The sequence below is a fragment of the Centrocercus urophasianus genome, unplaced genomic scaffold, assembly GCF_019232065.1.
Source record: "Centrocercus urophasianus isolate 14NV4802_14NV808 unplaced genomic scaffold, USGS_Curo_1.0 seq_12, whole genome shotgun sequence".
NCBI classification, from domain to species: domain Eukaryota; kingdom Metazoa; phylum Chordata; class Aves; order Galliformes; family Phasianidae; genus Centrocercus; species Centrocercus urophasianus.
In genome coordinates, this window is record NW_024884364.1 from 36478185 (window position 1) to 36503982 (window position 25798).

Below are 25798 nucleotides of genomic sequence, written 5' to 3' on the forward strand. Positions count from 1 at the left end.
AATCAGCAGAGGGATTTGGAGGTTGGCTGGAGGACAAAAACAGAAGCCAGAGCACCCAAGAAGTGTGGGTAGTCAAGGCAACAGTAAAGCACTGCTGGCCCGTGCACCCTCCCACAAATCAGCAATTATGTGGAAAGGTTTCAAGAGTTTATGTCTTTCATATTACACAATGCTAGCTCTAACACATCGAAGACTACAATATATCCATGATGCTGGCAGAGCCAATCATTAAAGTGGAACCCAAAAAACTTTCAGTGATGCTGATCACTGGAAAGGTATCTGAGAGTCTCTAAATGAGAAGTGACTTTCGCAGTGGAGTTTATTGCCTCAAACATTTTCACAAACGTAATACAATTCTGCACACTTCAGCAAAGCTAGCCCTACAATTTTATTAAAGAATCATTCGTTGCCTTGATCCTTTCTGAAGAAGATCGATATATATGCAGACCAGAATATTCTGCCAATGAGGAATATTTTTTTTCTTGGCTGGGATCCAAGCATCAAAATGTAGGCTTTTGTAGCTGTGGTGAGTAATCTGTCAGCAGGGAAACCATGACAGCCTAGAGGAGGTAGAAAGGAAAAAAAAAAATGCAATCACATTGGAAACAGATATTCCATAAAAATAAATAAGGGGAAAAGTATTTTCTAGCTCTGGAGTTTTGTGTTGAGAATTATTGGCCTGACAAAAAGTGCACACTTAGATTTATTTGCTAGAATTTCTGATGAAAAATCAGGAAAGAGCTAAAAATCACTTAGGATGTCCTGTATTGCAACTGATAGATTTTCTCAGTGCAGACAAAATATATTAATGGATGGCCAAGCAGAAATTCAGACAAAGCACACTTAGAGCAAAATCTGAGGCCTTTTTGTTGTGCTATCTTGTATCCTCAGCTTCACCTAGGAAATGAGGCAGGTACCCCAAAAACATACAGGTTTGCTTGCAGACCTTCCATTCAGCAGAGGAAGTTCAGCAGAACTTCCATTAGCAACATCAACAGTCATACCTGAATAAGGACTTGGAAATTTATCCCAGTTTAGCTACACGTTCTGCACTAAAACATGAAAAATCCTCACAGAAATTGAAAGTGTGTCATCTACTCCTCCTGCTTTTCCCCTTATATTCAATATACATTCCAACAAACCTTTCGTATGGCCGTGAAATGAGAAATGGGAACATCAGGTGAATAAAACAGTGATGAAGCAGCTTTGTTGTGCTCCTCATACCTGCATACGCCACAAGCTGCTGTGCTGGCTCAGTTTTGACAAAGTCTTACCTGGTTCACACTGTTATGATTTCACGGCCATGTCTAACTATAAATCATTTTTTTGGTCCAGAACTGGATTTGCAAGGGCCCTCCATGGGTCTTTCATATCCCACCCGCACTGCTCAGTATGACAGGTAAACCCAGGCACACAGTGGGGATGGAACACAGCCGTGCAGCCCCCACTGCCACCCATTTCACAGCTGCTCTCAGCCTGGTTTGAAATTACAGCTGAGCAAATAATTCCTTTTTCAGTTTGCTAGGTGAGCTGAAATGGGTAGAAAATAATATATAAACAAAGCCCATACATTTCATAAATATGAGTGAGTCATGTGGCTTAATGGCACTGAGGGACATGGTCAGTGGGCATTGTGATGATGGGTTGGTGGTTGGTCTAGGCGATCTTAGAGGTCTTTTCCAACCTTAATGATTCCCTGATTCTATAATTGTGACACTTCTCTTATCCAAACAAAACGTGTAGCTTGAACCCAAAGTAAAAGCGTTTTTTGTTTATTTTGCTTTTTAGTGTTTCAGGGTAATTAAATATTGTAAAAATTTTTTAAAATATGAGCACTTTTCATAATTTTAAGGCTGAAGATCATGCATGGAATCTTTGAAAAATTATTTGTCAATAATTTTAACTGTGTCCAAATTCTGAGGTTTTGGTACATACAGTACTCAACTACATATTCACTTGGAGCACACCCAGAGTTCAGCTGAGAGCTATGATTATGCCATTTCCATTTTGGTTTTTTTTCCTTCTCAAAGTTTTCACTAGCTTTTGTCAACATGATGGTTCTAAAGCCAACAGTAAATAACAGGCTACTGAGGTCTGGAAGTGGTTTTCTGACATTCCAGGAATGCTGTGAAAAAAGTTATGGCTTGTGTTAAATGTCAAGTGTACCCTGATGGTTCCCATGGATCACACAGTGTCACCCATACCATAACTTTGCAGGCTCCTTCAGAGCTTTGCTCTTGCAGTGCTTTATCAGGGAAATTTCTTATTGTTTTCAGTGGCAGTATTCTTGAGAGAAAACTGCAGAATCTCTAGCACTGTCTTCTCCAAGTGCTTGGGAAATTGCTGTTTGTATGTCCAGTCCCTGGGACCTCAACTTTTCACATGCTTTAAAATGGAGCAGCTAAGTTCATTTATGTAAACCCAGCAATTCAAATACAAAAAAAAAAGTACTAATAAAATTCAGTTCATATTGAAGGTTTGCCTTAGTGATAAAAACTGGAACAAGCAACTGCAGATTATTATCAAAATAGATCATATCTGTGTCCAGAAGTATTTGTTCTACAAATGTATGTTGCCTACAATCAAAACTGTGATGTACTGTGGGGTGCATTCAAAACTTATGTACTCATATTTAGGGTTTATTGAAGGACCATACTGCGTGCAAGTCTGTAGTGTAAGGCAGAACAGAAGCTGACCCTAACCTCCAAGTATATATATATTATTATTTTTTTACCATAATTGTCCATTTTCTGTTTTCTGCCTCCTGGAAAACCAGTGATCTTGGAGAATAAAATACTTCATCATCAACTTCTTCGGGTTTTCTGGGTAAACAGTGTAAAAATGTCCAGTTGGAGGCAGCAGATTTCACAATCTGTAGATCAAGGAGAATAAAAAATTAAAGAAATATGCTAGTAATTAATGAAACCTTTAACTGGTAAAAGAGTTAACAAACTTTATATTATCTTCCACTCTAGTGACTTTGAAGATGAACTAAGAATAATTCTGCTGACTTCAAAAGACCTGCTCATATGTGAATAAGAGGGGAAAATCCCCATTTAAGTCAGTAAGAGTTCAATGCTGACTTCACAAAAGCCAAATTTTTACTCCAATTTCTCTTGCTCCAGTAGTAAGAAGTAAAAACCCTGGTGACCTCGTGGATCAATAAAGTGCAATTTATATTCAAGTGCCATACAATAATGTCATACTATTGATAATTTCAACGAGAGCACATTAAACCATGATTTAAAAGGCTGTGATATTTTTTCTTTTGATATTGTTCCTCGTAACACAGTGATCTAATATCAACGAACAATGAAGTTTTAAGCCAGTTCAGAGACTTACTCATTAATAGTATTTTATGAACTTATGTTAAAATACAGTGAATTAAACCAGTAATTCTATCAGCAAGGAAAATGCCCTTTTTATCTTGGATGATTTATGACTTTACATTTTTTCTGCTTTTGCTCTGACAAGCATTTCAATGAGATGATTTTTAAACATATATAATCAGTGCTTTATACACTGGCAGACATACACAACATTGCCTGAAACGCTGCCCAGGTTATGGACTTTAAGACAAAATCTGTGAGTTGGTCATCCTAAGTAAAATACAAAGAATCTTTTCTGATGCCAAACAAGAAAGAAGTAAAGGATTAGCTCCCCTGCACTGGTCATGTTCTGGAGCTAGATCTCATTGCAAAGCTCTGAGAGAGGCTAGGACATGTGACATATATAAGTTAGCTTTGTTATTTTTGTGTATTTTCTGGCTGAAATGGTGTTTGCATGCGGTTTTTCTGCAGCTCCCTTCAAAGAAATACCAAACCCGCGTTTTGCTGATGTTGATTCTTACAAATCTGTAAAAGGATGAAGCAAAGATGTAATCTGAATTATTACCTGCATCGTAATCTGATAACCTTGAAATGCCTTCAGTCTTCTTCTCTTTTCTTCTTCTTGCCCCATGCTTATCCATGTATCTGTAACTAAGACATTGGCAGTGCTTGCAGCTTCCAAAGGATCTGTGGTGAGAAGCAACCTGGTACCATACTAATGTGAATAAAATAAAGAAGATCAGGAAATCATGAAGCTTCAATTATAGCAAAAATAAACTATTTAAACTACCATGCCAGGCTGTTTATTAGGGTCATACCTCTTTGGAGTACTGCTCAGTTATTTTTGTTATTCTGAGGTCTGGCTCAAAGCCCTGCCAGAAGAGATGATAGATTACACCATGGAACATGTGTAAGATCTTTAATGACCATTAACACTAATTAGGAACATACTGATTGAAACGTTTTCTGTCAGAAGAGACTGTCTTTTGGCACTGTAAAGCTTCAAGAAATTAGGTAGACTTCATTGCAAGTTTATTTTGGAGATAAACTGGTGGACATTATTCTGATAATGTAAGGAAAATATATTTCAGTGGTTACACAATACAATACCTATGCATGGTTTAATTTTTTGCTCTAAACCAATTCTTTGTTTTATATTCTATATAGCATTACAATGCAGCATTCTAAAAAGCTGCACCATCAATTTGAACCAAGACGCAAAGCTTCCATCAGCCTGAAATGGCTCTCACATTTGTGGTGGGAAGGGGATTTTGGTGCCTTTGTAATATTTTCTCAAATTGAATGATCATCTTCTGCAACTTACAGTACAGTCGAGAATTCCCCTCACTCCTTCTGAAGTTGAAGTGAGAATCACTCCTGTTTTGCATCAAAACAACTGAATCACGATTCTGAACCTTGGTTCTACAAGCTGACACTTGAGATACAAACACTGCTAGGTAAGGCCCTTGGGAAGCATCCAGCTGGCTGAGATGGGATAGGCAAAGTTTGCCTTACTTTCTCCATGTGTGCAGTTTTCATACCTTGGGAGTTGCAATGTGGAGATGCATTCCCAGCTTTGCAGCACTTGTCATGATGGAGTGGAGGACATTGTTTCCATCCCCAATCCAGGTGATGGTGAGCCCATTCAGACCACCATAGTGCTCCTGCCAAAAGAGTCACACATTCCTGGTGTTATGTCCTAAGAGAACAGAGCAAGGCGATGCCATGGGGAGGAGTGGTTGGTCAAACTGGTCTGGGCCTAAGACTGACTGTTTCAATGCTAGCTGCTGTTAATATAAAACCGCAGGTTTAATTGAACCTGCTACACACACAAGATGGATGGTGAGAGAATGCTCCCCGTGTCTCAGAAGAAACGCTGCAGCTTTCTCTGATGAAGAACACATTGACATGTACGCTGTATGGTGAGGCCCAGGCTGGGAGGCACAGCAGTAAATTCAGCACTGAAGTGGTATAGCTATGGCTTAGTGCTCGTAAATATTGGTGAACATTAGAAATTCAGGGGTTTGCTCTCAGCTGTACAGCCAAGGAACACAATGATCTTTAGAGTGTGTATATTACCCTCACCTGAAACAGCCCCACAGTGTCGGCTGGAGCTTTGCCTAATGTCACTCACAGCCTGTACATGTATGGCTACTCTGGCTCTCAGTCACCAATGGACAAGGCCTAAGGAGGAACAAGAGTAACAGCAGCTTGTATTTCCAGATGAGGATAATTTGAAGCCTTTCAGTAAGGCTTGTTCTGTATATGCACATTTACATGTACTTAAATTAACATCAGAAACATTGTGAAGATATAACCAAATATTTCTATATACCTGGCTCTGTACTACTCCACCTCAACTTGAAACACTGAAGGCATAATGGAGAGCCTTTTATTCTTAGCTCAAAATCGGGCCATGAAACTGTTGCCTTGTATGAACTGGAAGCCAGACAGTGTTTCAGCACTTTGTGTGACATAGCTCAATGGCTGTCAGCTGGGATAAGCATCCACACTGCAGAGCTGTAATGACAGGCTACCTTGCAGACAGACTCAGCAAAAACGCCAAATGGCTGAACAAGAAGAGGGCTGAAACTGCACTCCCCTCTCCTGGCAGCAGCTTCTCCTGAACAAATAGCTGTGAAGTTGTTCCAGAACAAACTTACTGTCAATTCTGCCGGTCTTAAGTCAAAAATAGTAGCATGTGAAATATTTAATGACATTAAATTTAGTTGAGATCTACATCTGAGTCCTGTGCTGCCTGCAGTTTAACAACTAAAACTATTGTATGGTAAAACAATAGGTTTTCTTCATTGACAGGTTATTAGACAGCAACAGCCTGATGGGCAGAGGTGTGATGCAGGGGCATTCATAGGAGAGAAAAGCAAGACCTTGTGGTCATGGAAGCTGTGATAGCATAACAGCTCTGCAAGCCTTTATGAATCTTTCAAAATCTTTCCACATCTCCTATCAGTGATGCTCCCAGGAGAAGGCAAAAGTAAAGCTTTTGTTTAAGGAGTTGTTTCCAGCCAGGGGTTAGCGATAGCTGAGACACAAACCCACAGCCAAGAGCAAATGAGACAACCCTCAGTTCTTCTGATCTCACTATTTAAAAATAGACATCACAGCCTGTAATGCTCAAAGCACTGAGCAGTGAGTCACAAATATATGGTTATGTTAAATAACCTCCACCTTATTACCAGATGCTACCCTGAATTAAAAGAAGCACAATGCATATTAAATACTTTTCTGTTTTCCCAAACTACTAGCTGTTATGGATGAAATATGAAGAACTGAAGATGTCTGTGTAACAACCCTCAAAATCTGTACTGCAAACTGCGAATCTACAACTGCAGTGACTGCTACACAGAGTGTGCATAGCTGAGCTAATCATAATGAAGATGTTTAGCTAATGGAGAAAGTCATAGCCCAGGCAGAGTCAAGCTGTGTGTGTGCTTGTGGAGCCTATTTTACATCCCATGCTAAGCTCTCTACTGCCACTATACACTGCTGCTGCAATTCCAACCTCTTCATTTGAAGTCAGCTCACTGTGACTGTGACTGTGATGCTTATCCTCAGAGCACACATCCTATATTGCATACATCCCCAGCTACCAAGAACATGAGAAAGATAAAATAATTGTACTGGCTTAAACCAGGAGGCTTTAACGCAATACAAAAACTGCTGTATATGAGACTTACTTTTTGTTTTTCTATTTTACAGTATAGACTTGTTCAAGCACACAGAGGAAATCCTGTTAAAAGAGTTTTGCCATGACCCTAATGATCCAGGTTAAGCTATAATCTGTACAATACATTCAGATCACCAGAACCTCTGAAGATACTTTTCCCTTGCATCACTCCCAAGGTTTTCCAAACTGTGTTATACTGATATAGGCATTTTACCTTCTTGGGTGTTCTACATTTTCTCTTCATATTTGTAACCTGACTTTGAACTTCTAGTAATGCCACACAGAAATATTTAGAAGTTCTGGAGCTCCTCTCCCTTATGAATGACTCTTCAGCAAGCTGGTGACTGTTGGTGCAGTGGAAAAAAAACTTGGCTTTGTTAATCTCGAGGAAAATCCCTGCTAAATAATTAATGCCCATTTTAGAGTCAATTTTCTCACTCTCACGCTTATTCTACTGTGTTTCATTCTGTTTTTAACCATAGTTGCAGTATATCAGTGTATCAAACTGTGGGGTAAAAATAAGCATGCTCTCTGTTGTATATTTAGAGAAGACTAGTTTAATTAATGAGGGACTTTCATGTCTGACTCCACCTGGAATTGCTTCCAGCTGGACTGAAACTGACAATATTTTAAGTTATCTCTGAAACATTTGGCTTCAGCAGTTGTAACGACCCTCAATTAAAACAAGCTTTTGAATGATGAATCAATAATCTGTCAAAATATTTTAATGGAAAGCTTGTCAGAGCTTTAGCCCTTCGGGAGACATGTATGATCCACTGAATGAAAAATGGGGCCAGGTCTGTTGGCTCTCAAACTGAGCTGAAGGCAGATGCTGCGTCAGTTGTGTTATGTATTCTTAGCTTGGTGTTTGGCACAGCATACTCTAGAGAATCAGTCTGTATCTTAGTTGGGATTCCTAATTGTGAGAATAATTATGATGAATGGTGATGAATTTGAAAACTCCATTAACTAGAGCTCTTTGTGTTACAGCTTGAGAAAAGGCTGAGAATGTACGCTATCTTTCTTCAAACTGGGCAATGCTGCAATTTGTGACAGTATTTAAAAAGGAACCATTGATGTACTTATTATGTTAAATGTTTCTCCATGCCAACCATTTCTTTCTGAAAAAGAAATTTCCCTTCAGACCAATGACATAAAAGCTAGTGGCATACAGATCCACTCTAATTACCAGTCTGGCTGTCCTGCATTCAGCTACAAGTTAGCTGATTTGGCCAGTGGCATTAATATCAATTGAATCAATGTCAATGCATGGTGTGTCCCCAGAATACAAACTGTGTGATGCTGCATGCCAGCCAAGCTTTGCAGAACAGAAATTGTGAGTCACAGGTTCTGCCCAGGAGACAGAGTGGCAGCAGGCAGGATCGGGAAGCAACTGGTTCAGCCCTTCAGCACAGTCACAGGCATAAAATGACTCTCCAGGTGCACAGCAACAGCACATCAACTCATAAGCTTTAAAAGCCACATCCCCACACTCTCCCAGTCAGGTTGCAAAATGTTCACAACCATTTCTAGTGGGCTATAACTCAAGAGCAAACTCAGCACAACCAAAAATTTTAGAAAGCAGTGAGAGGTATGGTAAGGAAAACATCCATGGGATTCTAGAAAGCACGTGGCAAAATTAATGGGATTTAGGAAATGGAAGAATAAAAATGTGCTAAACATGAAAAGGGTCAGTGTGTACGTAGAGCTCCAGTAAGAAATACAGGGGGATAAATAAGGAAGAGAAAAAATTACATTTGGGGTAGGTACTGACAGCACAGAGGGATCAGATCCAGATCCAGGCAGGAAAGAACTGACGAAGATAAGGAAGAGATTTTTGAGAGAAATAAGCTTCATAAATTCTGCAGTAACATGTAAATTTGGGGCTATCAGTCTGTGTCACTATTGCATTTTGCATGTATGCATAAATCAAATAAATTGCCTTTGCATCACAGAGAAGCAGTCCAAATGTTATATGTGAACTTCTAACTGATTTAAAGAATCAATGATACTATTCAACATCCCCATATTAATCTTCTTGCAGGTTGTGCTCACATAACATCTTTCTACCCTGTAGAGAGTCACATGAGAGGTTTGATTGCGTAAGTAACAACCAGACCCCATGACTCCTGCTTCTTCAAGCGTTCATTCTGCTTCTGTGAACTGGTAACGTTCATTATATGGCTGAAATGCTGCTTTACTGCAAGCAGCTGGCTGTAAAACTAGTCTACATCTCAGTGTGCTTTGCAGAAAAGAGCAAAGTTGGCATGCAGTGCCAACACCCGTGGTGTGCTGCTGAGAGGGCCTGCCTCCCCTCTCCTCTTCTTCCTGGATAACAAAGTGAGGGTGGAAAGCAGATCCTAAGCCAGCAGTGCAGCACGCCCACAGCAAAGTGGGGTAGCCATGCAGTTGTCCTCCAGAGAGCTCTTGCCAGGAGCTAAAGAACATGATGGAAGGGCCAAAAGTAAATCACTCCTCGAGATCTATGTCTGCAAATGCTCAGTTCATCGTGATCCCTGTTCACGTTGGATGCTTCTTTTGTTTGAGCACCAACTGTTAAAGTGCTGTTTTCATATCATGTCCAATAGGCAGAAACACTGTTCAAAGACTCCTTCCCCAGTATTTGATGCAATACAGTTACTGCCAATGCTCCCACCCTGGGTATTTAGACGAGGGGAAAATCCAGTTTGGATGTTCACCTGGAGTTTCTACCGCAGCCGCCCCATTCCAGGACACAACAGAGAAGCTGAGGATGCCTATCACAGGGCATTTACTCATTCTGCTAATCTCAACAGTTTTCTCCCTGTCGATCACTGGAGAAAGATCAGTGGAGAAAGAGTTCCATCCCTGGAGGGTAATTGAGATGCTCAGCAGTCTCTTTTCATTGACTAGAGATGTGGTACTTCAATGCTGTAGTCAGTGGCTTGGAGCTATGTAGGATGAAACTACGTTTGTAGGCAGATATCAGTAGTTACGTAGATTATGAGTCATGATTATGAATGAAATCTGCTTTTCATAATTGTGAGAATGCTAATAACCCACGGGTAAATGCTAATAACCAAGGGGTAAATGCTAACAAGCAAGGTAAGATAGAAACCTCCCAAAACACAGCCGTAATGTACTCCTGGTTTATAATTGCACACAATGTTGAAATAAAAAGATGATACGTGGTGTTTGATGATGATGAATTTCTCATTGTGGTTTACTATCTTACATAGTTGGAACAGCTCACTGAAGTTGGCTTAATAGGATCTCCAAGATGTACCATATCTTGAGGGATGCAAAGCATTTTAGTCTCAATTTTACTGTTTTTTGCTGGTCTCTTCACTTTTTAGCATTGAAAATTGTAAGACAAGCATGAATCGAAGTAACGAGAAGTAATTTTCTCTAAACATATGAATGTTTCTGTATTCACAGTTTAAGGCATGAATAACTTGTTATTTCTATCGTAAGATCTTTTCCACATACCAAATGTCCCATAGCAGAGCTGAGAAACACAGCTGAATGAATCACAAAATTATCCCAACTGTCCTTTTTTCAAGCAGTATGATTTTTGTTCATTCAGAAAGTAAACAAGGTCAGAAGAGTTCATCAGAATTGTTAACCAGCCCTGTAGTACACTAATCTGTTTTAATAAGCTAGTTCCTTGATTGATTGTAACACACCGTAGTCCTTCCATTCACAGATAAACATCTGGCAGTCTATGTGTAAAATGGTATCTACATGCAAAATGCTACATCAAACCAAAATTTTATTGGATTAGACCTAAAAATATGATCTTCATTATCTATTCTTTTATGTGAGCAAAGGTTAAATAGGTTTAAGAGCCTGAATATAAGGGATTTGCACTTGTAACATTAATTGGCTTTTGGAAAAACAAGTTTGATCAATTTCCTAAAATATGGATAACGATTCCTTTTGTTCATGGGCTAGGGCAGAATCAAGAGTGAACTACTGAGCTTTTTAGAGCCAGTGACAACATTCATGTTGGCATTAGTTGAGCCAGCATCTTGCCTTTATCTTTGTATGTAGCCCTCCCTGCAAATTTTCTGAATTGCAGCCTAATTCCAGTGAAGTATTTAATTTTATGCTTAACTTCAGTCCCACTACAGTTGATAGAGCAAAGTAATTGTTTTAAATTAAGCAGGTTCTTAATTATATTCCTGGATAAAGATCTCTTTAAATAACAAGTGTCATGTAATTACCACTTAAAAAAACGTGCCACTAAATAGTTTTGAACCCGATTTTTCCAGCGATGTTAAGCAGGAATTGTATTGGTACCTGAAGGGTTAGGTAATCAGCTACAATCTGGAGAGGATGGTATAAATCAGACAATCCATTGATTATTGGAATCGTGGCTTCTCTCGTCATTAGGTCCAGATCATTATGCTTATAAACTCGAGCCAGGATTGCATTTGTCATGCTGGACAGCACCCTGGGGGATGGCAGAAAATATCCAAGTCAAACATAATAAATACATCCCCAGTGCATCCTTCAGAATGCAGCATATAAATATTAATGAAAAGTGGTAATGAATCAGAAATGTTCAGCTGTCTGAATTATTTATGATGCCCCCATAACACACTTAAATGCAGATATTTAACAAGCTGCAAAAAGTAAGTTTTTCTTATTAAGAAACTATAGCAAGTAAAGGAAAGCTCCTGATATTTCTTCTTAGCTTTTGATTGTAGCTACAGATAGAGCATCAATAAATACTAAGGTAAATGAACTAGGATAAGAGATTGTGCAATATTGTAATATTTGAAGAATTTGATAAGTTTGAATAAGATTTCTTGAGTCTTTTACCAAAGGAAAAGATGTTCTGAGTGTGTCTCTGTATGATAGCTTGACCATTGTGAGGATTAGGACTACAGATTTGTCTTAGATTACCACAATTACTTCCTGATCTTAACAAAGAAAGAAACAGAAAGCTGACAATACCAGCCTGTTCTTTCTCCAATCTGCAGAGCTGCACACTGATACACATGGTCTCAGAATTACAGTAATGTCTGAGTTTGAAATTCAGTATACGGATAGGGACAGGCAGGAGTCACTGTGACACTCTGGCTTTAGCCTCATTTGCCAAAGTGTGACAGACTCAGAGATTAGTGGTGGTGGATTAGCACAGCATACTTAGTGTGCCCTGAATTCTTTAGATAAATTAAATATGGATAGGGGCTCTGCATTTCTCTGCATTTCTGTTTCAATCAGGCCCCGAAGCATGACTTTGAAGTAGCATTTTGTGTGCTTTAATGTTATCTCTAATAGGACCTTAAAACAAAAAAAGGAAGAGACTGGATAAGAGAGTGTGAAAAAACACTGCAGTATCATTTTCTGACTAGCCAGAAAGGATTCTGAGATCTCCTCTTGTAGAAATATAGCTTTTAATGGCACGGCCTTTACACACACACATTTCCTGATGGAGTAAATCAGTAACAATTATTTTCTACTGACATCAGTCATGCCTTATGCAAGCAAACCTCTTATAAAATGTTACAAGATTCCACGCAGACCTCTCTCTGAAGACTGCTGGTAGCAGCCATGAGTGAAAAGAAGAAACTGAACAAAGTATTTACTGGAGGTAAGCTATCGGAATGATTGTGTGACTATTTCTCTTCTTAGCTCACAAGTGCTGTCATTTTTATTTGTTTATTCTAGCTTGAAGGATGTGACTGTGGAAAACCTAAACTAGACATCAGAGATGAGATGCGTGGCCCATGTTGTTACCATCTAATAGGCGGCTAACTAAACAAGGTACACTTAGTCCTGCATCAGACAAGAAAAAGAGGCAGTTACATTAGAATTATCTTGGACGTTTTTAGGTCTGCTGACTCCTATCTCACGACAGATAAAGTATTTTAAGATGTCCAAGCAGTGAACACTGATGGATTTTCTTCTTACTCTAGTAGCTACTAGAACTCTTGGATTCTTACTAGCAAGTTCGCAGTCTTTCTGCCAGCATTTCTAGATGTCATATCTTATAGTAGGAAGTCCAGGTGGAAAGTGAGTTAATGCTATGCAAAATCAAAGCCAAGTTCAACTCAGATAGAAATCAAACCCTCATCTAAGGACATGAAATCACTTCTAATCAAACAAATTTAAAGGAAACCAAGGCAGGGATTGTATATGGAAAAAAAAGATGTGACTAAAAAAGTCTTTAGAAAAGATGAAGCTTTGGAAGGTGAAGGAGAGGCTTATTAGGTGACTATAGATTGGATGGAGTTATCAAGGTTCCTGTATTAACTACAAGTCTCCTCTCCTCTCCTCTCCTCTCCTCTCCTCTCCTCTCCTCTCCTCTCCTCTCCTCTCCTCTCCCTCTCCCTCTCCCTCTCCCTCTCCTCCTTTCTTTTTCTTTTCTTGCAAGATCTTGAGCCTACAAACTTAATCCTCAAAATCCCAGAACTTGGAAATACATGAGTACATTGGAATGCTGCATATGAATCTTTTCAAAATAAGTTTCATTTCTACCAATGAAAGCTGTGAAGTTTTGCTCAGTATCAGTTAAGGATTTCAAAAGTAAAGGCAGTAAGGTCTTTCAGCGTGGTTGTCTCTGTTTTTTGTTTGTTTGTTTGTTTGTTTGTTTGTTTTTAGCACAGCACTGTGATTTTAGGGCATTTGCATTCATTTGGGGTAGAATATCCAGAGTTTGGAGTATTCTATGTAATTTTTGAAGGTATGTATTAATTCTAAAGGTTTAATTATCTGAAGAAACTGTTTCATTGTGATTGACAGTAGTAAAGAGGCATATCCCTGTAGATTCAGATGTTCATCCCCTAGTTATGCTCATGGGCTTGTAAAATCATCCTAGGAGTTCTTCAGTACTGAACCTTATGGCCACTGAGCTATCATGGTGCACAGTGGAACTTCTCAGTGGAACTTCTCTACAGTAGAAAATACAGATACAGTACTTAGGTATTTCATTTCACCTAGGATATTAGACGTGCTAAACAGCACTGAAAAGATACTTATGGGTGGCAATTGCTACTGTGTTGGTATAAATGTAGACATCTTGTGAAGTATGGAAAAGCTGTATTATGACCATCTAATAAAAGAATAAAATATACTCACAGAAGAAATGCTTTCCACTCTTACATGCAGCAATTATGATAAAAACTGAGGACTTTTACGAAGTCCTGTGTGCCCTTTGCTTAAAATCTCAATCTTAAGTACTTCTAAGGCCTTCAGAGGCCTAGACACAAAACCATAGATATTTGAAATACTCTCTGGGGTTACTACAAGCATTCTTTCATCATTCTCACCTAAACTGAATGAGGATGGCATGTCATCCTTCATTCACATTAAATGCCAAGGAATTAATAACAGATTGCTATTGTGGGTAAACTACTCAGTCTTGGTTATGCAAAGTCAACAATAATTCTTCTAATGAGAGCAGGAGTGAAGCAGAGTACGTGGGGCTCTGTAATGACTTTGGAAAGCCTTCACTCCACTGCAGTATTGGAATGCTGCATATGAATCTTTTCAAAATAAGTTTCGTTTCTACCATTTCATTCTACCACTACAAGTGATGTGACTCAGCAGAGAAGCAGAATCCCCAGGTCAGGATCTTGAAAGAAGCTTGATCTGGAAGAGGAAGCTGTCCCAGAGAATTTGGGGTGAGGTCTTGCATGGAAAGTTGGTATTGCAAGAATCTTCTCCACAGAACGCAGTCTGCTCTGGAATGGCTAAAAGAGTGCTTCTTTTTGCCTTATTTCTTGTATTTCTCATCTTTCTCCTTTTCATGTGCACAAGCAAAGATCATTCAAGGTACTGCAAACCAAAGATTTACTGGCTTTTTATTATCTTATTTGAGAAGAAAGAGTAAAAATTCACCTACAAAAAATATGTCCTTCCGTAGATCAGAAGACAGCTGGATTTGCCATAGCATTGAAGTCTGAATAGCAGAGAGCATTCAGACAACAGTGCTGCACATCTGGTAGGATGGTGCTTGGTGAAGTTGCAGGGCAGCACTGCATAAGGGCCCTGACCACATCCTTCCTCTTCCTGAAGGTTTGCTTGATGGTGCCCAGGGTCCAAGAGATGAGATCTGCCCCTCATTACTCTGATATTAGAGGGGATGGGTTGACAGTCAGCACTGCCAAGAGCTTGTTCACAATGCAGGCTCTACCTCTTCTGTCCCAACCTCCTATCTCCCTGTTACTGCACTCTATCAACATCCTCTCTTACCCTTCTCTGCCAAGAGACTCTTGTGTTGCAGTGATCCAGTGAAAAAGGAAGAAAAGGGAAAATTTTGGAGAATAATATTTACCTACTTCACTTTGGGGGAAATATCTTTAACATGTTTTCCATTTGTCTTTAATTGTAACCATTATATATATTTGACTGGAAAAATCCTGCAGTTGCCCTATCCCAGTTGTAGCTGGGATGCTTGTGCTCTGAAGCTTTTGAATGAGACACTTAGATGAAGCTGTAGCTACTCTGCTTAAACTGGGGCAATATGTCATGAAGAATGAAGAATCTCTTTGAAGGAAAGTATTTCAATCCCCTGGCTGTCTGTGAGCTCTGCTGAACTGGCAAGGTGGACACACTGAGTTCAGACTCTTTTTTTAACTGTGGGTCCTTTGTAGGCTCACAAGTTTCCATGATTTTTCAATCATTACTAAACATGTAGTTACAGAAACAAGGAAATGGGTCACACTTCCTCTGAAACATCTGAATGCTACAGTTGCAGCTGATTTTGGTATTGGCAGTGTAATGTATCTAACAAGAAGTCAGCATGTTTAAGCTCCAACAGACTGAAGTTTTTTGACTTTCTGCTATCAATACCCATATGTCCTCCACTTCAGTAGTTAAAGACAGGAAAGGGAAACTTAATATGTTCAAATGTTTTATATTTTTCTTATGTTTTCCTTGTGTTTCATCAGAGAAACACATCATTCATCTGGTGTACAGAGCTATGGATTCTGTGAGCTGACCTGTAAATATTTATGAAATTTGGAGTGCTTGCTAACATTTTCCATAAGGAGAATATTATCTTTCAAGAATCTTCAAGACAAGTTTCAGACTGATCAACTATTTCATTAAACATCTACCAAATATGTAGCAATCAGTTAAATAACATTTACCAACCTTGCTGTATCTGTGAGACTCTCATTAGTGCCCAGGTGAATGTCTTGTTTTGTAAGGAAGGAAGGGTGTCCTCCAAGGAGAGCAAATCCTGTAAGGAGAAAAATAAAAAAGAAATTAAGAACCTGCCTCTACAACGAAGACTCAAAATAATTTTCATGCAGTAAAACTCAGCAGGGCATCCGAATGTTTCAAATGCTTAAAGTCTGACACCACGAGATGCAAATAAATAGGACAAAACCACTCAAATATGATGCTTTGCTGAAATACTTCGGCGTGAATTGTGATCTCTGTTAATAGAAACAGCCATTCAAGCTGCAAGACTACATATTGTTGAACGCATCACCATGGCTCCCTGCTAAGTTAGGTAACCCATTTATCATGCTGAATTTCTACAACATTTACATTAATGGACTTAGTGTCACAGAACTACAAAAGACCATCTGAGTCATTAAGTCTAATTCCACATCCTTGCAAAGATGCATCAAGGATATTCACTCGGATAGAAGACTCCAAGTTTCCACACAAATCATAACAACCCTAAGCTTGGTCACAAATGACCGAGTGTCTTAAAAAACTGCAGTGTGCCAGAGAAAGATGGAATGATCTCAGACACTGTTGGTATCCTTTTACCCTGCAATAGTAAGGAAATTGTATGGTGAGCCAATGTACTGAATGGATTAGGTCTGAGAAATGAAACACATTCTTGAATGGGAAACCAGGGAAGGATCCGAGCACCATTTAAGAATATAAAACATTTGGTGCAACTTAAAAGTTGCCTGATGGATATTTTGGACAGTCAAACTTCTCACTAAAGGCAAATCTCAGATTCTGTCCTGACTCATTCCTATTGCACCTCCACAAGAAAGCTAACACAGGCAACCAGCCAACACAGAGAAGCAAAGATCTTTTTTCACCACACTTGAGTCTCCCTGCCCTAGCCTGGTTTAAGTGTAAAGCCTCCCTCCTCTAAAACTCTGTGTAATGTCCATCGTGTCCAAATACTGAGAGGGTGAGCCATGAGGGGACTGGTTTAGCAATGGATCCCACACCTGGGTAAGTACAAAGCAGAGGATTTGAACTGGGCTATAGGTAGCCCTGTAGCATTTGCTGTGCACTCGGGGATGTGGTGCTAACAAATTTCCTGCTGTTGCAAAGGTGGAAAAAAAGCAAAAAAGGAAATTGAAAGCTGCTTGGGCTGGTTGGGCTTGGAATGGTTGCAGCCATCAGATGGCACTGCAGACATCGCGAGGAGTGCAGCTTCAACAAACACGTTGTTGAAGGCTCCTGGAAAATGATTAAGTCGATCCTGCAGCTACCCTTCAAAGAATGATCAAATCAGTAAGGAACAGGGGAGCTTTCAGAGCTAATGGCAAGCAGTGAAGCTCAGACTGCAGGTGTGGGCCCTGCTGCTGGGCCCAGAGCACAGAGCAGCCCTTATGGCATTACGTCCTGTGCGGGCACCAGGATTGAGGTGAGGTGCTCTGTTTTGGATCAGTTCAGTCTTTAAAACGAATACCATCAATTCATTGCCTTTTGACTGCCTCTATTTCCCTGGAAGTAGGATTAAAAAAAATAATGATGGTTCATAACCCCACCTGAAGGGCAATTCTCTGCTCCATTCAGCCAATGTACACTCATTCCAGTGAGTGGGCCTGCCCTTAATTTCCGTTTGCCATCACTAGAGATTGTCCCAAGTTTCAGAGAGACCAGATTCAGATTCAGAGAACTTCTAAGATGGAAGAAGTTTTTCACCCAGAGGGTGGTGACGCACTGGAACAGGTTGCCCAAGGAGGCTGTGGATGCTTCATCATTGGAGGCATCCAAAGCCAGGCTGGATGTGGCTCTGGGCAGCCTGGTCCGGTGGTTGGCGACCCTGCACATAGCAGGGGGGTTGAAACTAGATGATCATTGTGGTCCTTTTCAACCCAGGCCATTCTATGATTCTGTGATCCTGTGATTCTTAGACATTTCCTGTCAGACTTCATATGCCTTTTATTTTCAAAGTTCTGTGTGATTATGTCAGTGATTTATATCATGAAGTTCCACACAAGACAGCAGCTCTTCACTTCAAGCTTTTAAATAGGGATGCTTCAATAGGTGTTTCACACTCTGGGCAGACTCCCATGGACACATTCTATTTTTCTGTAAGTGAGGCCCAGGCAGAAAAAGAGGAATCTGGCCATTTATTCAGAACTGCAAGATATCAGGCAGCCTACTTGGAGCTACCACCTTGGGTCTGTATATATAGCAAGGTCCTAATGTGTTGGTTTTCTGCTCATGTACTGGCCATCTGTGCAGGGCCCGGGAATGTACTTCCATCCCAGACTTTCCATCTGGAAATACAGGAGCCTGTGCTCTAGCTTTGTGTACAGTTACAGGAGAAGAATCTGTGTTTTAGATTATTTCATCTAGATTATCAGTATAAAAAAAAAATAGTTGGTGACTTTTGAAGATATGCTGGCACTTACTCAGCAAATTAGTGCATACTGGAGTGCAATGTAAAACTGGAAGATGTAATCCTCTTTGTTGTCACAATCTGGTGATTCCCAAAGCCACATGCTAAGTGTCATATCAATCCTGATGTCTTCAGCAAACTGTATCAGGCATTCATACTAGAGAGACAGAATAATTTACTATCTCATTACCACAGGTTTCACTCCTGTTACTTTTTTTCTTTGTTATTTTTTTTTTTCTTGTTGTTTTTGTTTTTTAATAAATGGTCCTCAGGCTGTGGCACATTATTTACCCTACTTATTCAAATTCTTTTATTTAGGTTGTGAATTCTGGTGGTTATACAGACCTGAGTTAAATCACTACTCCAGTCTGTCTCTGGTATGTTGGGTAAGCAGGCCAAAGTGAATCCTCTAGTTCGCAAATCTATGGGGCTGCCTTGTCATAACCTGGACAAGGTTATGACAGAACCTGCCTTGCCATAACCAGGACACATGCATACACACACATCTTCTCAAACGCAAAGAAAGGATCTTGTTTCATATTTCAGTATATCTGGATTTGGATTTTTTGTTTTCCTTACTGCTTGCCATGATGTGTAATCTACAAGGTATCTTTTTATTTAGGCTGGTAATGAAGAACACTTACAGGCAAATACAGGAGCAGTGCTTAAGCAAAAACTTAAAACTTCATGACCATTTTTTAAAGCTACTCCGCTAAGGGAAGAGTAAGCTAAAAAAAGTGCAATATGGGCAAACTAAATAACACTAGTAATTGCAAGGAAAATAAAGCATCCTTTTTATTCCTGTCATGTGATACTATACCCACTGCATTAGAACATGGAAAGTAATGCAGTTATTTCTGTGGCAGTAGCCGTCAGGCAAGGATTTCTTCTTCCCTTCATCCCTATGGTAAGAAGAGTGAGCTGGGAGTAGTTCTGCTGAAGCCAGTGGCTGTGAACTTCTGTAAACCTGTCAGAATCTTCTGTATTTTGGTACATGAGGAAAGAAGATAGACAGAGCTTCTCCACCCACAGTGCTCCATTTCCATTTCTACCTGGTTACGTACTGTCTGCATTCAGCATTTGTGTAATCATCTGGCAGGACTTGGGAAGAGACTTCCACAGAGATCATATGTGGCAGCAATCTCCTAGACACTGCACAGAGCAGATGTGGAAACCAGTGCTTTTCAAGTCTCCTTTAAACTGGAATACATTAATTTTTATCTAATTGTTCCTGAGACCTGCAAAGCTTGTTCACATCAGTCTGATCACCATAGCCACGTCCCACAAGTGACCTATTTCAAGGTCTTGAAGGTGCAATGCTTGGGAAATGCTATTTGAGATGACTCCTGGATTCTATAAGCAAACACTCCGATCTGCTTCAGTGTGCACTTTCCCTGGACATTAGAAAACTGGCACAAAATTAGCTTATTCAGCTAAAAGGAACATGTGTGACCCCACATTTGTTTTGAGTTATAAATTCCAAGGGAGAATTTGTGTATATTAAAAAGCAGCTGAAATATATAGAGTTTCCATGGACATAAAAAGTTTGAGTCTGCCTTTGAAACAAGCCTTAGGCTTAGAGGACTTAATACCAAATAACTGAAGGTGTGAAGTTAATGTACAGGAGTTAACTCGCATTGAACTCCCTTGTGAGCACTCTCACTCAGAAACAAATTGGTTTTATTTCATTGGAGAGTAATCCCTCTTGGATGAATTTATGTGCGCTAACTCCCATCCTTAAGTTTATTCATTTGAACTTTCCTGAGCTTCCCCGTTCCATAAGCCTTCAAAACCAAGGACTAAAAGTGTTTGCCTTTGAATACAGAAGCAAGAAGGATAAACAGATTCAGAGAATTCATGTGTACCTGCCCATGTAGGAATATGGCAGGCAGCTGGAAACTGGCCTAAAAACTCCAGTATTAAGAGGTGGGTTGCCTTAACAAAGAGAGAATGCAAGATAGAAACACATTCATAAGCGCTGCTTTATTGGGAGAAATGGAAAGGAACAAGTCCGTATAAAGACCAGGATCTGCAGACTGTGTCAGAGGATATAAAAGCAAATTCAGAAGTGGTTGCAGATAGTCTATACACCTCTTCCTTGCTTTTTTGTTTTGGTTATTTTTTTGTTTTGTTTTGTTTCTTACCTCTTCCCTTACATCTTGTAAAAGAAGATGCATATTCAACAGGTTTTCTGCCACTTAACCAGGGAGAAGCTTCTCCTTCTCCCATTGAGTAAAAAATGCACCCATAAGACAGTCACCAATTTGTAGTTATTCCTGAATTTCTTGGTGACATGCAAACACATGAATAATTGATTTCAGTGGTCTCATTGACTTCAGAGCAACTTCTATGTAATTAAGGATATGCATGTGTTCCCTGTGTTTGTAAGACTATATCCTTAGAATATTGTTCCACTTCTGATCTTATTAGGCTAATACCCTGGAGTTTCCATCAAGTTATCTTCCTGTGTAGGTAATCATGTTAAATTTCTTTTCTCCCTAATTTACATCAAGGCATTACTATGATTCCCAGTCTAAACACATACTCTGAAACGTGACAATGGTAATGCATAATACATTAGAAAGACATTTGTTAGGGCTTGCACAAGATTAAATTAGCGATGCTTACTAAAATACAAGCTTGCAGATGTGTATCACGGTGGGAAATTACATCAGCAACACTTTGGCCTGTTAGTTTATTTCTGATCTACCATGTTGGAATGGTCTGGTGATATTTCAGAGGCCGATGTACATGTGACATTAATATGTAAGGAGAAACACAGTTGGCTACCATTCTTTTCCTATCTTTGCTTTAAAACTTCAGGCATCTCTTGAGTAAAGAATGCTAACTAGAAAATTACATAGTGTTTTTAAGTCCATACTCCCAGTGTACAATTTCAAATAAAATGTGACTGTGCCATCCCTCCAATTTACCTGTTTCTGCAGATAATCTTGTTCTTGTGCTTCTCTTCTCAAAAATCATGGCCAACGATTTTCCTTGCATCAAAGGCAAATACTGGACAACGGGAATGGAAGGCATTTCAATTTTATAATCATTACATGATTTCCAGTGTGAAATACTTCTTTCACATATTGATTCAGCATTAGAAAAGTTACACTTGTTAAAGATTAAAGAGAAATAACTAATTCTAATGACAAAAAGCCACTGTACTTTGGCAGATGATTGGAACTAGCATTAAGTAGAACTCTGATGCTAATCTTATTCCTATGCAGAACAGATAACTGCTTTCTATTTCCTACATTTAATGGGGCATATACACCACATGTGAATGGATGGGGTTGGCCAATAACAGGGAGTTATGTGTGCAAAGCTGTTTAATTTTTTTCATTTCTGTAGTCCTCTGTATTACTTAAAGAATACTTCTGAACGTTTTACAGGAAGGTTTTTTTGTTTTGTAGTGTAGAATCATAGAATCACCAAGGTTGGAAAAGATCTCTACGATTATCCAGTCTAACTGTCCCCTATCACAAATATTCCCCACTAAACCACAGTGCATGGTATACAGGATTTAAGAGTTACAGTGATTATATTTAGAGAAAACCATTTAAACTGCTGATTTCCAATATCTTTCAGAACAGTATTTCAATATCTGAGTGACTTAAATATAATTAAAGCATTTTACCTCTCCTTTATCCTTTATCCTTTGTTTCAAATCTGAGGCCACCCATAGCAAATACTTCAGTTCATCTGCTGTGTAGTTCTGTAGAGTAAGAAAGTCACGACCTTTCAGACAAACATTCATTTGATTTGGTGGCCCACGGCTGTGGCAAAAGAGAAAAAAACATTTTGGCTTCTAATGTGAAATTGTACTCATGCAAAAGTCAATAAGCAAGCAGCTGAAATCTGTCCCACTCCCCTCATTTGACCCAGCTGGATCAGCTTGTTGAACTGCTTTAACTGGCTTTGCTAGCTTTCACAATGTGCCACAATGCAGTATATTGATCACACTGTACTGTAGGCCTTCTGATGTGAGTATGGCTCGACTGTGCGCTGCCTAATCAAACAAAACCAAATGCAGAGCCATGAAATTGCATGTAAGTAGACTATAAACTGCCCTTTGAGGTACAGAACACGGGCAAGTGCTTTGTGGATGGGCAGGACACAGACCACATTCCACTCTCATGTACAAAAATCATGGCAGTCCTATTTATGTTTCTTGATTACTTGAGGGACCTTGAAAGAGGATAACCAAATCACAGAATCACAGTGTTACCGTGTGCTCTGGCCCTTCTCCTGTCATACCAGAGACATTCAAAGCATATGCTGTGCATTTACTCAAGGAGTGCACAGTGCCTCCAACTAGATTTATTACTTTAGAATCACATGAAATGGGATGTTGATGATCACCCAGAGTACAATTTCCACTATTTTAGATGAGATGTATTAATAAAACAGTTGAGTCCAAGCTTGTGTTTCCATGAGCTTAAGATAACAGATAAAGTGACTGATTAGCCCCTTCTTTTGCACCACACTGATAGCCATCCTTTGCATAGCACACTTTGCAATGCATTCTTGCTAAAGCTTTGGACAGGTACAAGCTTACTATATTTTTTAAAAGGTAGCATTTTTAAACTGATCAGATGAAATGGAGTACAAACCAATGCAAACATCTGGTTCTGCAGCTACTGGTTCTATATTTCCAGGTGGGTGCCTCTTAAGCTCTTAATCTCAATTACACCACCTACCCACTGTCATCTCCCATTAACTTCTGCACGAGAAGACAGTGAAGCACTAAAACTGGTTACTCTGAGAGGATTTGGAATTATCGTCCTTGGAGATTTTCAAGACCTAGCTAAGCAAATCACAGCTGACCTGATCTGCTCTTGTCAGGCTACAAGAACACTGGACTATGGATCCCTTTCTGATCTCTGTTTTCCTATCGTGATTCTGTTTTACTGCTATGACCTTCAGAAATGTGTTCCCTTCCCATGGCCACATCTTCAGAAAGAGGGGCAGAAGTAGACAAATAAATTCCAAAGAAGCATGAGACAAGACACTGAAGTTAAAATATAACAGGCAGAAGGTCAAGTAGTTGGCATATTTCATTCTGATCAGGGAAAGAAATTACTTCGGATTACTAGCATATAGTTTGATAAATATTAGGTTATCTTGTAGTATCAACCACAGTGTGCTTAACTTATAATATTTGTAAAACAGTGATGATAAATAGCTTATACCAATGTTACAATATAGTGTAAAAAATCCCTAAGAATTATGCAACAGTATTATATAGAAAGCTTAGTAAATCAGATTATTCTATTTGAAATCTAGGTTTACTGCAGTTGTTTTCCATACTTGCCTTTCTATCATCGCTACCAACCAGATAAAGTTTGCACCAATTGCCAGCAGTGAAAATCCATAAATCCACAAAAAAAAGTTATCACCCTTCATCTTATCAGGCTTCAGGAACTCTTTAAAAGACTCTCACAGATAAGAACTTGGAAAATATTTTTTTTTAAATCAGAGGCAATGTAGAAATGATGAATAAAAATGACTGCATATTAGGCTGGGTATGTAAAATTCCTGTGTATTGCTTTCTAACACTAATTGTTTGTTACATAATGCTGTTAATTCCATTCTTACTGACACCAACATGAAAATATAGGTGGGTGGAGAATTAGATTTCAAGTCTTTAACTTAATTTGACTCTTGACACATGACAAGTATTAGAGGTGTCTTTCAGAAACACTGTCATATGGGTACTTATCTGAAGCCATGAGGGATGGGCAAGTTGATGCCCTTGAAGAATCAAAAATCAAGTTACATAGACAAGTCTCCTTGGTTACCTGAATGTTATATCAAATAATGCTTTTCCTGCATGACTCAAATTTAAGTAGAAATAATAATAATTAATAATAAACAAAACAAAACAATCCAAGAAAACACACTGAAACTGAGATTCACCTTGTAGCTTCAAAGAAATAATCTCCTCCCACTACTCATCATAAAAACTGCTTAAATACATAAGGATTTTCCATACTTCATTCAGATATTTATCAACTGCAGTACCTGCAAGTACACTGAACTCAAGAAGGAACATTCATTCTCAGTGGTGCAGCTAAATCCCATGGAAAGAATTAATAAAATTTCACAAACATTAAAAGGAAAATTCCTCTAGTCTCAGCACTGCTGCCTCAGAAGGAAAGAAAAGGGCACTCAAAATGCTAGAGAAACCTTTATCTGAAACTGTCACTCCTTCACAAAATTAAATTGCTTTTGTCTCCAGTTTTCTGATTAAATGTCACTAAATGCCAGACAAAACTAGAAGATAAGCTTACCAAAAATGTCGTGGCAGATGCTTGTTGTTCTGTGTTAATTTTGTAATATGGTAAAAATTCTTCAAATTGAAAAGCATCTTCTTGCACAACTTTTCTCTCAGTCCTGTAGACAGAGCTAACAGAAATGAAGTTGCGTGGAGCAGATGAGTTGTGCTGCTGTGCAAGCAAGTGTGGTGCAAAGAACAGACAACCTTATGTTTGATTTTAGCAGTGTGGGCTGAGCCTGGTTGGGGCCAAAACTGAATCTTTCTTTGGTCAAATTCTACAGATAAAGACTTTTCACAGTGACCATTACACAACTCTCAGTTTGTGCTCTTCTGTGTGAAACCATCATATTACCACTGTGTCAATATCATTTTGCAGCAATTTGCTGTTTGCGAAATATTTGTCCGAGGAGAAAAAGGTGAAAGAATTGTCATAGCACAGCAAGAGCAGAGTAGATTGGTGTTGGGGGCCAGGATCACGTGGGAAGTTGGAGGAGTTGGAGTTGGAAGGAGGATGTGGTGAGGTGGAGGTCAGCCTCTTCTCCCGGGCAACAATGATAGGACAAAAGTGAATGGCTTCACATTGTGCCAGGAGAGCTTCAGATTGTATATTAGGAACAATTTCTTCTCCAAAAGAGCGGTGAGGCAGGGGCACAGGTTGCTCAGGGAGGTGGTAGATTCACCGTCCCTGGAAGTGTTTAAGAACCGTGTGGATGTGGCACTGAGGGACATGGGCTGTGGGCATGGTGAGGAATGAGTTGCTGGCTGGACTAGGTTATCTTAGTGATCTTCTCCAATCTTAATGATTCTATGGTTCTATGATTGTGGTGGCCAATGCGAGGAACTGCAACACGCACAGCCTTGTCTTTGCTGACAATCTGAATCTGTTCCTGCTGACTTTCCTCCAGCTCTTCATCCAAAAGTTCAGCTCCAAAGCTCAGCCCCTCTCTAGCTCC

At 39.4% G+C, this 25798-nt stretch overlaps 1 protein-coding gene across 1 annotated transcript; it reads right to left on the bottom strand.

The window, feature by feature from the left end:
• Window positions 1-500: 500 nt before the first annotated feature.
• OTC (ornithine transcarbamylase) lies at window positions 501-24935 on the bottom strand. Its single transcript, XM_042810975.1, has 10 exons — window positions 24859-24935; window positions 22203-22341; window positions 21493-21574; window positions 16105-16192; window positions 11299-11452; window positions 4871-4993; window positions 4148-4201; window positions 3895-4044; window positions 2735-2872; window positions 501-560 (listed from the first exon to the last, which is right to left on the bottom strand). Exons 1-10 carry the CDS (start codon window positions 24933-24935, stop codon window positions 501-503), a joined length of 1065 nt encoding a protein of 354 aa, XP_042666909.1.
• Between the last annotated feature and the right edge of the window lie 863 nt (window positions 24936-25798).